The following is a 14,737-nucleotide window of genomic DNA, read 5'->3' on the forward strand; positions in this document are numbered from 1 at the left end:
GAAAACTCATTCGAAGTGTTTCTGCGCCCGAATTGCAGTCCATTAGGTTATTGCACACCGAGGGTTCCGCCGTACAAACGTAGCGGTTTACAATTTATGACGTATTAAATCAAATTACTTACTTGATTCCGTTGCGAGTAGTGGCGAATTTCAAAATATGCGGTATGATTATTTTTTATTTATTTATTTTTCCTATATTTGCATTATAGGTAGGTTAGGTTATTAGAATTTCTCACAGTTTAGAGGCAATTAGATTTAAGAAGTGTTTGATATGAATTTCAACTTTAATATCTCTACGCGTTCATGTGAAAAAGGGTAGGTAGTAAGTTTATAATTATTAAAAAAATATTTTATGTCATGTAAGCAAAAATAATATTTTAAATTTTATATAACTTCAAATTTATCATTTTCGCAATTTTTCCTTTATCTGTACTATATAACGTTGCTTCGTGCCGAATTTCAAGATTCTGAGTTCACAGGAAGTACCTTGTAGGTTTTGATTCCCTAGCGTGTGACGGAAATTCGTCTAAGGTGTCGGTATAAACTGCTGTATCTTTTGATCGCGTTAACTTAGAAGTTTGATTTTTTTACTTCTTAAAGGGACAATAGATCTAGGTATTTGGTATAAATTTCAATTTGATACCTTTATTCGTTCGTGAGAAATAAGGTAGTAAGTTTCATTTTATTAAAATATTTNTTTTTTTATAGGTCCATGCTTGATACGTTCACGCGTTCTTGAGATAAAGGGTCTTGACAGACGGACGGACGGACAACAAAGTGATCCTATAAGGGTTCCGTTTTTTCCTTTTGAGGTACGGAACCCTAAAAATGACAGTATCTGTGTCGGACAATCGCTATTGATCCACCCGAAACGACTATGGTATAGTATAACATTGTACCTAGACTTTAAGACATACAAACATTGAAAAAAAAAGAAGAAGAAAAAGACTATGGTACCTAAATCTGAAAGTCACACAGCACAGCTGCCAGAAAACAAAGTTTTGTATATTGCCAGCATTGAAATGTTAAGAAACCTTCACAGATTACATACAGTTAAGAGTCCATTTTGTGCTATCGAACTAAGAATAGACCATAATTTCAAAGTTAAGATAACCATGTTTTTCATTCTTCTTTAGGTATGAAGGGGTCTTAGAGGATATTAGTAAATGGAATATCAGTTGAACACGTCATAATTCAAAGATTAGAAAGAAAACACACCTAAAAATGTTAATTGAAAATTATTCATAAGTTCTCTTTCGCCTTAGTTTGCATTCAGTTGAGAACATTGTTATGAAAATAGTTTAATAGATTTAGGTGAACTCAATTTAAAAATTGCCAACCTGAGAAAAAAAAACAAATCAGAAACTTGCTAGAACAAACAAAAGTTAAATTTGTTGGTACAAGTTCGCAACTAGAAAATAACAATGGAAATAGCCATACAAATGATTTACGGACAACTTTAAATAAAGGTAAACATTAAACCATCTTATGTAGTTGTATTAGATGCTATTTTACAAAAGCAGAAAAGTCTGATTTGTAGGTAGTGCGACTGTACAAACTATACAAACTTTGTACGTTGAAATTTTGATAAGTAAAGTCCAGTTTTAAATTCATCAAATTAAATAAAACACGAAAATTTTCAAACAAACGTTTACTTACACCAATTTGTTAAAAGATGATCCAAAACAAAACGAGTAAAAATAATTTAGGCATTTTAACACTAGAAAGGCCGCCGTCCCATGTTTGTCCCACTCGCGAGTTTGATCGTCTCTAACTTTTTTATTTTTCAACGAAAGTCCATGAAACTTTTTGACTTTTACTGATTTATTGAATTTTATCATTTTTTAATGTTTTTGATAATATAACATTAATAGATTTTTTTTTTAAATCGGTTTTACCTAGAAGCGCCACTGGGTCATTTTTGTCCCACCCTGGTATTTGCCACAATAATTCGACGAAGAGTCCTTGTTTCGAGGAGATACGAAAGTGGAGAGGTGAGGAGAGTTTAGGTGACTCGTGACAATGCAGAAATGTAAATATATTGTACTAGTTTTTGCCTGTGACTTCACCAGTGAGAAATTAAGTTTATCATAGAAAGACCTAATTTCTTGACACATATCGTTGCTTTTTGACCAAATAACTGAATATTATTCTAAATTATAGCCTATATTATGTTATTTTGAAGTATTAGCAATAAAACTGCAAAGTTTTATTAAGATCGGCTTAGTATTTTTTGCGTAAAAGAGTGAAAAAACATCCATCGATCTAACCATGAATCCATACTCACTTAGTTCAAGTTCCAGGCATATATCCACCCATTCATCCTTCCTATCCAGTAATCAGTCCATCCATCCTTCAATTCATCAATATTTATTAACTTTTACATTTATAATATTAGTAGGAAGGTAGCTTCTAGACATAAGTCAGTTCATACATTGTATGATTTGATACATTTTTAAAATGTGTGACTTATAAAATTTTGAAAATTAAACGTACATACTTTTCATTGTAATTGGTAAGAAACTTCACTGTTTTTGTACAGATAACAGAAAAATAACCATACCTATAAAAATTCCTAAACACATAGTACACCAGAGAGACAAAAAACCATCCAAAAAAACTTTGTGCAAAATGTGCACTACTATTTGTAAGATATTTATTTATCCTTTAAAAATAACAATAACTAGTTAAAGTAGTAATTTCATTATTTTAATACAGTATAACACCACGTAATATGTGACTATTTTTAAATGAAACCAAAAATATCTGACTTTTAATAATTCAAAATTAAAATTGAATACATTTATATTTAAAGAAATAAGTACATATTTATTTAACTACATAGATAAACCCTCTTTTTAAGGATACTACAAATAGTTTTAACTATAATATTCATGCCCGAAACTAAAAAATGTTACAAAATATATGCTGGGACAAAATTGACCCAGCGGCGCTTTAAGGGGGGTCGTAATATTCGGCACTTCTAGTGTTAAGTTATAGAACACCTTTCTATCGAAAAGGGTAACATAACGAGCACAAAGATATTTACTGAATAAAGACTGAAAAAGCTAGAATGCTGTTCGAAGCGAATTCTTAACAACAAAAAAAACTCCTTTCTCTTCGCCCAACTACGATGAAAACCTGCTTTGTTCTTTGTAGCTTGGAACATTTTAAATTAAGTAATTCGATGAGCAATCTAAGGGTGCAAAATTAAATAGGGTCTTACCTTTTTATAGCCGGCATTCCTCAAAGCTCTTTCCAATTTGGCCGCTTTGCTAGTGGACAGGTAAACCACCGTTTCATCTTCAAAGTTTGCCGTCTCACTCTTCATTAGATCAGATTCCAGAACTTTCGGTACAAAGATGGGGTTCTCGTAACAACTGCTCGGAACTTCGTCTACTTTACTTGTTTCTTCGTCACTTGGATAAGTTATCAAATAATTGTCGCTGTAAGTACGGGCGGACCACCGTAGCCCGCTGTCGAGGCGACCGCACTCCATTTTTTAGATTAGTTCACTATAGTTTTAAATGATCGTAGATATGTTGACAGACTGTTAGGGGCGTTCACTGGATCGGATTACATTTAAACAGTTGTGTATTGTTTGCACTTAATTTTAGTGATATTTTTAACACTGCATTATTTTGTTTGTCGTTTTATTTATGTTTGGTAGCAACAGTGCTTGTCTTATCTTTGAATGATTAACAGACAAACTATAAGTAGTTGGTTATTGTGTACGTTCAAGTTTTAATCAATATTGTACCTAGTGGTTCTCGGTTCATTTAGACGCATGAAATAATTTTAAAAGTTTTCCTAGAATTTGTATATTGACGGATAATCTAAAAATCATTCCAGAAACTGGAATCTGAATTTAAACATTTCAATGTCCGCGAAAACGCGAGCAATTATTTTGAAACATCAAAACAATCTGACCAAAAAACGAACAGTCCGAGCAACTTCGTTCCAAAATACATTTCAATTACGAAAAAACTTCTCGAAAATTAATTTTATTTTCACTGGGAAATATCAGCCCGACATGTCACCGTGACATGACATGACATGACGTTGGTTGGTTTTTATTTTTAACCCTCCGTGTACGAGGTGACTAAAAGTTACGTCCCGTACCAGGTGGGGTATGACACACCCCAATATACAAAGTGATAAAATTTTCATTCAACATTTTTTTAGGTGGAATTTAATATTTAATATTGATTATTTACGTATGCTAATTAGGTTTAAGAAATGCTCTGAGCTGAAAATATGTATTATAACATTTTTATCATAAAAAAACAAAAAGACACAATTTCCGTTGTTCTTGTAATTTAGGAATCAGTTTCCTATGTATAATTTTTAATTAGTGCCTTTAATTATGACAACCGTTTTTATTTAACAAAGTATTAGTATTTACTTATAATTTAAAAGTAAATTAAAAACTGGAAGGGTATAAATTTGTTTTGATCATCGGTTTTCAATTTACCATAATTTTGATGAAAGAAAATGAGTATGCTCAATGCATAAAATGGGAGCGTAACAATTTTATTTATTTATAAAATATGTTATTCCATTTCAGTAGCCCATAAATTGTATCACCATGTATAAATTGTAGCCCATAAGTGTATGTTCACATACATCTTCGGATCTCAGTACTAAACTTCCAGATTCGCACTAAAAGTCATCTCATTTGACTAAAAGTGCTTGAAAATTTCAGATACCGTAAAAATCACGAAAAATAATATTTGTATTGAATTTTATTCAATTGACAAAGCTAAAAATATATAAATTACACCAAAACTGTTAGATTTTTTTATAAACTTTTTGACAACGTCCCGTACCAGGTGGGGTGTGTGACACCCACACGCACTTTAAAGGCCTGTAACTCAGTTGGTAGTCACCACTGGACTGATTTTGCAACGCTGATCGAAGCAGCAGTGTCATAATTCCAGCTACTGAGAATTTCAAATTCAGCACTTGCAAATTTTTAAAATTGTGGCTATTTTTAAAGTACTGGGGTGTGTCACACCCCACCTCGTACAGCGAGGGTTAAACAAATCCAGGTTGATGTTTCCTGGCGGACAGGTGTTGAGAGGGCGTGATGTGGGTCCAGGTTTGCTTCCCTAATTAACTAGATTCCGAAGTACCTCTTCCATTGCATTGTTGGAAGATTTCGAATAATTTGGCCAATAAGGATTGTTTAGTTTTGGATTTGCAAGTCAAAACAGTACCAGTATCCTAGTGATACAATGCAATAACTTTTTGTATAGGGTCAAAATCTTTAAAAAAATGCAATATTATTAATACAAGTTTATTGTCCCATCAGCTATTTCAAGTGTTTTAGTAATAGAGCAAAGAGAGATGATGGGTAAAAGAAAGGTCACCAATTAACACCACGAATGACCAAATTATAATTTGTAATATCTTATGAATTGCAATAAATTATTGAGTGTTCAATTAATACAAAATGTTTGTTCATTTAATTAAACAATAAAGCAAAATGCGCTGTCATCTGTTATGCAAATACTAAACAAAAAAATTAAGACAAATCAGGACCTTTTAAACACAACCACATCCTTGTTACACAATTAGTCCGCTTAGCGCGAATTTGTCGCGGCGCGCAAATAAATCGTCGCGTCTGCGCGCGCGCGTGTCAGCCCAAAACGTAAATGTCATAGAACAAAACTGCCAGACGGGGTCGATGGACTTGCTTATCCTTGGTCTAGGCCAGGGCTGTCCACAATATATCAATAATATGTATAACTATACGTATATTTTAAAAATTGTAAACACTTGAAAAAAAGAGGCTGACGATAGTGACTGAGTTTCTAGCGATGCTTCTTCTCAGCACTGGCCCATTTATTGTCCCGAAGCAGTGGTAGAGTTTATACTGGGACGTGTAAAAGTGTGTTTTAAAAGCCTATACTGGCAAAAATGTAAATTTATGAGTTTTTATGAGCTTTACGTCTGATGCTTTCATTACCTAACTGGTTTTTCAGCTTCAGACCAATGAAGTTCACAACTGGACAAAGCCTTTTCCAAGGATTTTCCGATCCTGCGCTACCGGCATCCACTTGTTGGCAAACCTAATACGATCCCGGCCCAATCTAAATATCTAAATAGACAGGGACCCAAAAATTATTTTATTTTTGGATATTTGCAAGTAATGGATTAAGTCAAAAACTGCAGGATTGATTTCAATAAGTCTTGCATCATTAGATACATTTTCCCTGAATAACATAGGATTATAGTAGATCAAAATTCATGCGGGCGAAGCCACGGGAAAAAGCTACTTATTAATCCTTCAAGGCCTCAAGCGGTTAATAATCATTGATTTACATATTAAGATGCCACAAAAATAAAATGATGTTCTACGGCTCTACGAAAAAGATAAAATGAAATATTCGTATAACCCTTTCAGGCCGGATTTCAGATTTTTTTAAATTAACATTTTTAACTACATAACATGTTTTATTATTGTATAAGGTACTCCAAAAAAATAATTTTAAAAATCCCCCTCGCCCCCCTCTTCGTGGGGGGACCCAGCACGATCGTGACGCTCAGACTTAAATTAATTTACTGCACGAAAGTGACGGTGTCAGGTTTTGAAGTTAAAAACCTAAAAATATTTAGAAACATATATTTTTAATACTCTTAAAAGAAGGAAATTTAGGTAATTTATCTGATTTAAATTGCAAAACATTTTAAAATAGCTAAAACTGTAGGCACTAGTAGATTTTTATTACATCTCTTGATGAGGAAAAAATCCTTTTCTGGTGTAAAATTGGATGCTATTAAGACGGGTTTGTTACCCATTATCCATACATTTTACAATAACAATGTCATTATTAATGAATATTTGGGATTCTTGCTTGATGTCCTTATTTGTCGTCCTAGAAATTCAGTTTTCATAATTGTGCCAGTCTCATGAAGCCCCATTTCATTAAATATCTCGAATAAAAGTATGGATGAGAAAAACCTGTCAAATGACTCAGAGCTAACTACTTGCAATCTACTTGAGAGAGATGAAGAATTGCAGAAGTTCAAAAACCTAGAGATCTTCAAAGTTTATTGTTGCAGCTTGATAAACTTCGAAATCAATCATCAAACCATCATGGTTAGTAGCTCCTGTGAATGTGGCTTTGTTTTTTTAACTGTCAAAAACCATGTTAACATGTCTCAGAGAATGAAATCCATTTGCTCTTCTACGGAATAAAAAAAATGTTCTCTTTCTACTTTGTCTCAAGCATTCTAGACTTGAGTAAGCACAGCATGCCCTTCCTTCCGAAACTCAATTCTGGTTTTCCTACTGCAGGGGCTTCATCACTGTTTACAACATGGAAAGGCACACTAAAACTCAAAAAAGATCTCTGAAAATTTTGTCACCAACTAAAGCTAATCTAATTCTATTCGACGCCAATACACGTGAATGCGTGAGGACGGAATAAATCCCATGAAGAAATTAATTCAAACTACTTTTTGAACTTTTTTGTTGGGGTATTCAATACTTTTCCCGTTTTGCGGATAATTATTGGTACAAACAGCTGCATGTTCAAAAAACATATCGTCAAAAGCCTTCACTGTAGGTCAAAGGAGATTACTACTGCTGACAATAGTTCTGGATAGTAATAATCCCTCTGGTTCAATCCCTCTGTATCAAGACCCTTTGGCCAGTCGCATGGCTTTTCGACGACTTTTAGAGAGCTATTGGCACAGTAACTGACAATGTACCTGGTCTTGGAGGTGATTGAGGCTCATCAGTAGGCATCAATGGCAAACCAAGACTTCTACATTGCCTTCATCATATTCCATCTCTTCAATTTCTGAATAATTGACATGCCCAATAAGCTGAAGCAACAATTCACCCGTTAATTCTATTCCTAAAAGCCGAAATTTAATTGAAAGCATTAAAATAGAATAGTTCATCGCCATACAAAGTATGTCACCGAATGTTGGGTTTGAGTCGGATCATCACTATCGTGCAAACAAAATTTTGAGAGGTAATTTTTCCCACTGCAAAATAAATAATGCCAAAAATATTATTTACCGAATTACATCACTAACTAAACAAAATATTAAAACCAAAATTCCAGTAAAATAGTTGAATTAATCACGAAATAATTAGTACTAACGCTGACCACTCCGCTCAACAAAAGAGGTCGACATCTTTACCTGTGTCAAAGAACACTGACTGCCTTCTCTCTCGCACCTATGCGTTTAATTCATAAACAGACTGTTGCACGATCGTTGGCTAGCGTCTTGGGCCCGAAAAGTTGGTTAGAAAAGGCGCGGGATTTTTTTGAAATAACGTGCACGATCGTGTTAGGTCGTCCTGAAAGGGATATACTAAATCAAACTAGTACTTCGAACAGCCCTGATGGGCAAAGCGATTGTACTCCACTCGGAAGTAATCAATGGGTATTAATTAAAATATGAAATATGTCGATTAATGAGTTTTAATTGCGAGATATAATGCATCACATTTACAGATAACAGGTACTTAACAGTAATTATTGGCACTAGTGCTGCAATGTTGTGAGTTAATTATTAACTCATCGATATCTTGCAGAAGAGTCTTTATGGGTTACATGCCCGTTTTCACCATCAATCCCTAATTTTTAAGTGACCCCTATGAAAACAAAATTCCTGTCATGTGTTACCATAGCGGTCACTTAAAAATTAGGGATTGATGGTGAAAACGGGCAACAGAATATCAAATAATAGATCACGATTATTTTTAGCATGCGATTCCATAAACAAAGATTGTGAGACAGCGGATAAACTACTTTAAGTATAACGTATCTACAATTCTACATGTATCGTTCGTTTCAGCCAAATGACGTCCACTGCTGGACAAAGGCCTCACCCAAGGCTTTCCATAACGTATGCTATGCCCAAATATGAAAATAGCATAAAGACGTAACTATACATACAGTGTGAGTCACGTTAAAGTGTACATATGAAAATAGATGAAACTAGACCTATTTTTATCGACAAAAAAGAGGTCAAAATTTTTTTGAAATTTTTTTTTAAATTTTTATAGAATTTTTTTTCTTCCAATTACTTATTGTAAAGAAAACATAATAACTTTTAAACTAAGCGGTATATCTTGATAAAATAAAAACAGTAATAATGCTAAATAACAGGCAATACTAAAAAAATACAATAAATACACAAAAAGGGCCAACAAATAATAAAAAAAATATACTTTTTGAAAAAAATCCGCTTAAAAATTCGTGTTTTTTTGGTTATTTGATAAATTTCTCCAAAAAATGCCCCTATAACCGGTAGTTTTTATTACTTTGTATTATTCTCTATCGTATTACCTTCGTAAAACGAAAAATTGCATGTCTCTATCCCTATCACAACGTTTGCAATGATCGTTTGAACTAAGCCTCTCCGGGCGCGCCATTCAACGCTTCGTTAACAACAAAACTGAAAATGGCTCTAGATTTGTAATTTTGATAAAGACAAGTTAGATTTCAAATAAAAACAAAAGATTTCGAAGTAAAATAAGCATTTTAGTTAAAATTAAAATTGTCTCTACCTGTAGCGGAGAATAATGTTGTGGCAGGCCTTTATTCAAACGATCATAGCAAATGTTGTGATAGGGATAGAGACATGCGATTTTTGGTTTTACAAAGATAATACGATAGAAAATAATACAAAGTAATAAAAACCACCGGTTATAGGGGCATTTTTTGGAGAAATTTATAAAATAACCAAAAAAACACGAATTTTTAAGCAGATTTTTTTCAAAAAGTATCATTTTTTATTATTTGTTGGCATTTTTTGTGTATTTTATGTATTTTTTTAGTATCGCCTGTTATTTAGCATTATTATTGTTTTTATTTTATCAGGATATACAGCTTAGTTTAAAAGTTATTACGATTTCTTTACAATAAGTAATTTGAAGAAAAAAAATTCTATAAAAAATTAAAAAAAAATCTCAAAAAATTTTTGACCTCTTTTTTGTCGATAAAAATAGGTCTAGTTTCATCTGTTTTCATATGTACACTTTAACGTGACTCACACTGTATACTAATACCTATCTATTTTTATTTATTTATTTATTTCCAAGCTTATTTATTATTAACTACTTGGAACATCATCACTATCGACTGATCGATATCGTAACGATGTCCCAACATTAATTGGTGCCCAGCAATCCATATTTTACGCTGGCAACATTATGCAATCCGCCCGGCACGCAAAAACAATATCCGAGACTTAATTAAATATGACAAATTTACGTGCTAATTGACGACCGTAACGAAACCAAAATTCGTATTTATCGTGAAATATTACGTAGAGTTTCTGCCGTCACCGCACGTTCGTTCGCGATTTTAATGTAGTTTTGATTCTCTTTAATTAACGATTTTTAGTAATGAGCTAGAGTTTTAATGTTATTTTTGACACGTCGTAATGAAAATGCAAAGGCTTTATGTGCAAGTATATGTGTTTTACGGGCTAGGTTCATAACCGTTGTCAAAATTAACTTAACGAGCTATTTATTGTTTTATTTTTTGAAATTTTGTAAAGAGTCACATCCTATACTACTAAATTCATAAAAGTGATACTTAACTGCTAGCCCGGCAAACGAAAGGTCGTGGGTTCGAAACCCACAGATTAGACAATTCGATTTTCTAAACTAAATGAGATCTGGATTATGTCATCGAGTGTACTAAATGGCGCCATTTAACTGTAACAATTTAAACAACACAGGTTTAAAATTAGCTTCATCGACAGTGTTTACTTACATAGCGACCGGTCGAACAATAGTGTTTGACTTGGCCGTCGGTAAGTTTTGCTTAAGAACCAATAATATTAATATTCTAGACTATAACAATGAGCACCAAAACTTGGAAATCAAGATACGGTTAAGTCCCGGTGATGTTTCTAATGATCTGCCTAAATCAGATGCTAGTATAGCTAGGTCACTTAACACGTTTTTCTTCTATCGTATGCATTGTAACTATTGAAGCATCCATCCAATCAATCCACAGTCCTGGACCCTCAAATCTAGAGCCTCAATTCTCGAATAATTAAATGGGGAGTTGTTAACAATTAACATTATAATAACATACACACATCAGTGACGATACTTCATTCTAGATAATAGACCAAGACCAACAGTTATTATGCCTTTGATGAAATAGTTTCAAGGGTTGATTAAGCCAGGTATACCTACTCAGAGCTTCAATGAAACACACACAAATCCCTGTTAGTGCTAGCTTTGAAATTATAAGGCTAACACCGGCATTGACTTTGACGATGGCGCCATTGTCACCATTGTCACATGTCCTGTGTGCAATGGATGATCAGATCTTGACAAATATCACGATCGGACAAAGCTTTATGCTAATCAAGCTTCTACCTAAGGCTTTCTATAAACAAATACCAATATACAAATACATTTCACTTCATAAAAGGTAATGTATCTTACCGGTGAATGCAAATTAAGTTATGTACTCGTAGATGATATCTAAGTGTCTTGTAGGAGAATTTTGCGATAGTTTAGTTTAGTTTTTGTTTTTTTTCTGTCCAGGACTATAGGCTCTACTTTATTATTCATCATCATCATCATTTCAGCCATAGGACGTCCACTGCTGAACATAGGCCTCCCCCAATGCTTTCCATGTTGATCGATTGGTAGCGGCCTGCGTCCAGCGCTTCCCTGCTACCTTTACGATGTCGTCGGTCCACCTTGTAGGTGGACGTCCCACGCTGCGTTTTCTTTTCCGGTACGCGGCCTCCATTCCAGAACCTTTCTGCCCCTTTATTATTAGATATAAATAATTAGAGTGTAGACAGTAAATACCACTAAGATTTAGTACTACTTTAGTACTCTTTTGCACGCAATAACCAACCAAATAACCATATGATTTCCACACTCAACGTTTGATTTGCGTTTCAATCCCACTTCACTTCACTCACATAAACAAGCACTTATTTTTGTGACGCACACATCAACAGTTTCATATCAGCGGACGGCTAAGCGCGCGCGCAACTCACTCCCGACTGATCTATATTTGCTGTGAGTGGGTTTATTAACATCCAGATAAATTTGCCCAGATTTCGTGTGTGACAGACTATGACTCAGTCATTCAACTTTCCAGACGAGAAGGACGTTTTTTCTAGGCGGAAAATGGATGATTAATTTGATTTGTTTTTGAGGCACGGGATTAGTGTTCCATGTCTCGTTTGATCATAGTTTGATGCCAGCAAAATTATGTTTTAGTTAGATAATTTTGTTCAGTAGTTTGTTTATACAACTGATGTTGTTACGAGCAAAAACATTTTCAGTGAAAACATATTGCACTGTGTAAACACTGAAACTGTTTTATGGGATTTACTACTCGTATTGCGAACAGGTACTAGGATCTGGAACTTTCTCTTTGTTCTTCGAAAAATACGACCAAGGATTTTCAATACACGCTTTCCCGAATTCGCAATGTAATACTGGTGCGGTTAAAATATGTTGATAAAAATTGATTTTTTAGAAAAAAGTGATTTCAGTGATATATAGCTAGAACAGTGACATAAAGTTTGCTTTTATTTAAAATCAAAATTGAAAGTATACCTAGTCTGGCGGTTGTGCAAAACCATTGCACTACAATGCAGTAAAAATTCTAAGTGGCGCGAGTTGACTCACGGTCTTAAAACCCTGGAATATGTTATTGTTTCAGACCGCGCATAGGTCAGCTGTTTAACCGCTAAAAAAATTTTATTAGCTAGTAACATTGTGGCCAATCTGTTCTTCCTTCGATGAGACAGATTTTTTATATTACACATGCAGTTAATTTTTCTCTATAAAAAAACTTAAAATATCAAAGTGACTGTAAATTATCTATGCGTTTATTTCAGACTATTTCTGCCACCTTATTAATGCAATATTTTTCGCTTCAGGGGCAGGTGCAATCTAGGCGCTTATTACAAAAGTCATTTAACACATTGAATACATTTTTCATTTGTGGTTTCGTGTCAAATAAAGGTTTTCTATTCTATTCTATTTAGTATGGAAATGTCATTAAAATCACGTGTTTAAGTTTTTGTAATAATATCACAAAAAATGTTTTAAGCATTCTGATTTTATTCTAACTCCCGCCAGATGCGTGGTCACAGTACACTCAATACGGTGACCTTGGTACATTTGACCCAGTGCCAGCGGCTGCATGGATGCGTCTGTTTACTTCTGGTGCGAACAGATGTTTAGATGGCGTTTAATGCATTTTGCAAACTCATTTTAATATCGCCTTCCTGGCCGAACATCTGGTGAAACAGAGGTCAGGAGGACATTCTAGAACATTCAAAATAATTATAGTTTTCACATTTTTCTTTACTGTTTCAGTTACTACTAATATAATCCTCTTCAGTTCTCGTCGGCCATCTGACCTAGTGGTTTGTATTTTGTATTCCCAGACTTTGTCTAAAATTCCGCAGTTGCAACCAGTGGACATTTTATAAAAATCTATTACATGACGTCCTTCTTTATTTATGTTAATCCGTTCATAGAGCTAGGTTATTGGTGTAGGCGTATTAACAATCCGTAATTAATTCCCAGTTAGTGCAACTTTTATCCCAGTGTCGCCGCCCAGCGGACGGATTGCGAAACTGTGCCACTCCGCGGCGGACGACGGAACTTCCTTATTGGTGGTCTTGTATCCAACGATCCCAATCAATTTGCAACTCATTACGTGCCCCGGTTCAATGGACTGTGGTACTATGATTGACATTTAAATATTTCCTTGAAAAATGTTCCTTGACAGACGATTGATTTAAAAACTTTGCCGTCTAGCAATGTAACACAAATATTCTATTGCATATTATTACTAATAGTCCCGTTAACCCCTCGTGCTAAGCTAAATAATATGTTTGTGATACTAGTGGGTTCACCACAATAGTCCAAAGGCAGCGGGGTTCGAACCAGCGTTCCTCGAATCTACAGTCGGCCACCGGCCAGTCCGACACCCTCACCGTTGGGCTGTTGTCGCTTTATTTACACGTATTAATGAACAGGCCACAAAGCAAAGTCCTATACCAATAATAAGTAATTGACTTTCATCCTTTCATTCGCTCATTGGAAAAAGTCTGAACTTATTGAAAATTAGTTTCAAACTCAGTAAACCATCTCCGTATCGGGCTCAATATGTCCATCCCAATGTATTCCAGCTAAACTTTCCCAGAATAATAACACTAAGAACATAATCTCCGGGGAATCCCCCTGGAACATGTGTAATATGGCTTTTCAGTTGGCCGCAAATATTTGCAAAGACGAACGCAAACGCAATCCTTTTGGCCACATCTGCTCTTTAGGCGTGCGCAAACTGAGGGTAGGTACTAATATTGTTTAATGTTCGCTAGTTGGGTTATGAGAAAAATACAATACTTACATTAAGCTTTATTGCTATTTAATGTTTATAGGACCTCTATCAGAGACCAGAGTAGGTATATCGTGTGATTAGTCTTCTCTGAAACACTCAATTAGGTTCAATAATTATCGTAAAAGTTTATTTTCAGATCATATTCAATTTCTTTATTTTTATACTAGGCCCTTTTCAGGGCAATAATACACGTCCTAACAAAGTTTATCCTATCACCACTTCGGGAGAACATATCGGCTGATGCTGAGAAAAAGTTGTGGAAGAAACTCAATCACCTTTGAAATGAATAAATTCATATTGCATTCATTCAAGGTCCAAAATGAACTGTTTTGGCAAGTATCACCACGCGTTTTGGATTAGAACAA

General features: G+C 34.4%; 1 protein-coding gene across 1 annotated transcript; it reads right to left on the reverse strand.

Moving 5' to 3' along the window:
- Positions 1-3,226: 3,226 nt before the first annotated feature.
- On the reverse strand, positions 3,227-12,018 carry LOC114360744 (uncharacterized; the record flags this gene model as incomplete). The annotated part of the gene is made up of 2 exons (XM_028315532.1): positions 11,810-12,018; positions 3,227-3,688 (listed from the first exon to the last, which is right to left on the reverse strand). A coding segment is annotated over exon 2 (273 nt), but the record flags the coding sequence as incomplete, so codon positions are not given.
- Positions 12,019-14,737: the final 2,719 nt, after the last annotated feature.

This window comes from Ostrinia furnacalis, unplaced genomic scaffold (genome assembly GCF_004193835.3).
Source record: "Ostrinia furnacalis isolate ACB-3 unplaced genomic scaffold, ASM419383v2 OfSCF5158, whole genome shotgun sequence".
NCBI classification, from domain to species: Eukaryota; Metazoa; Arthropoda; class Insecta; order Lepidoptera; family Crambidae; genus Ostrinia; species Ostrinia furnacalis.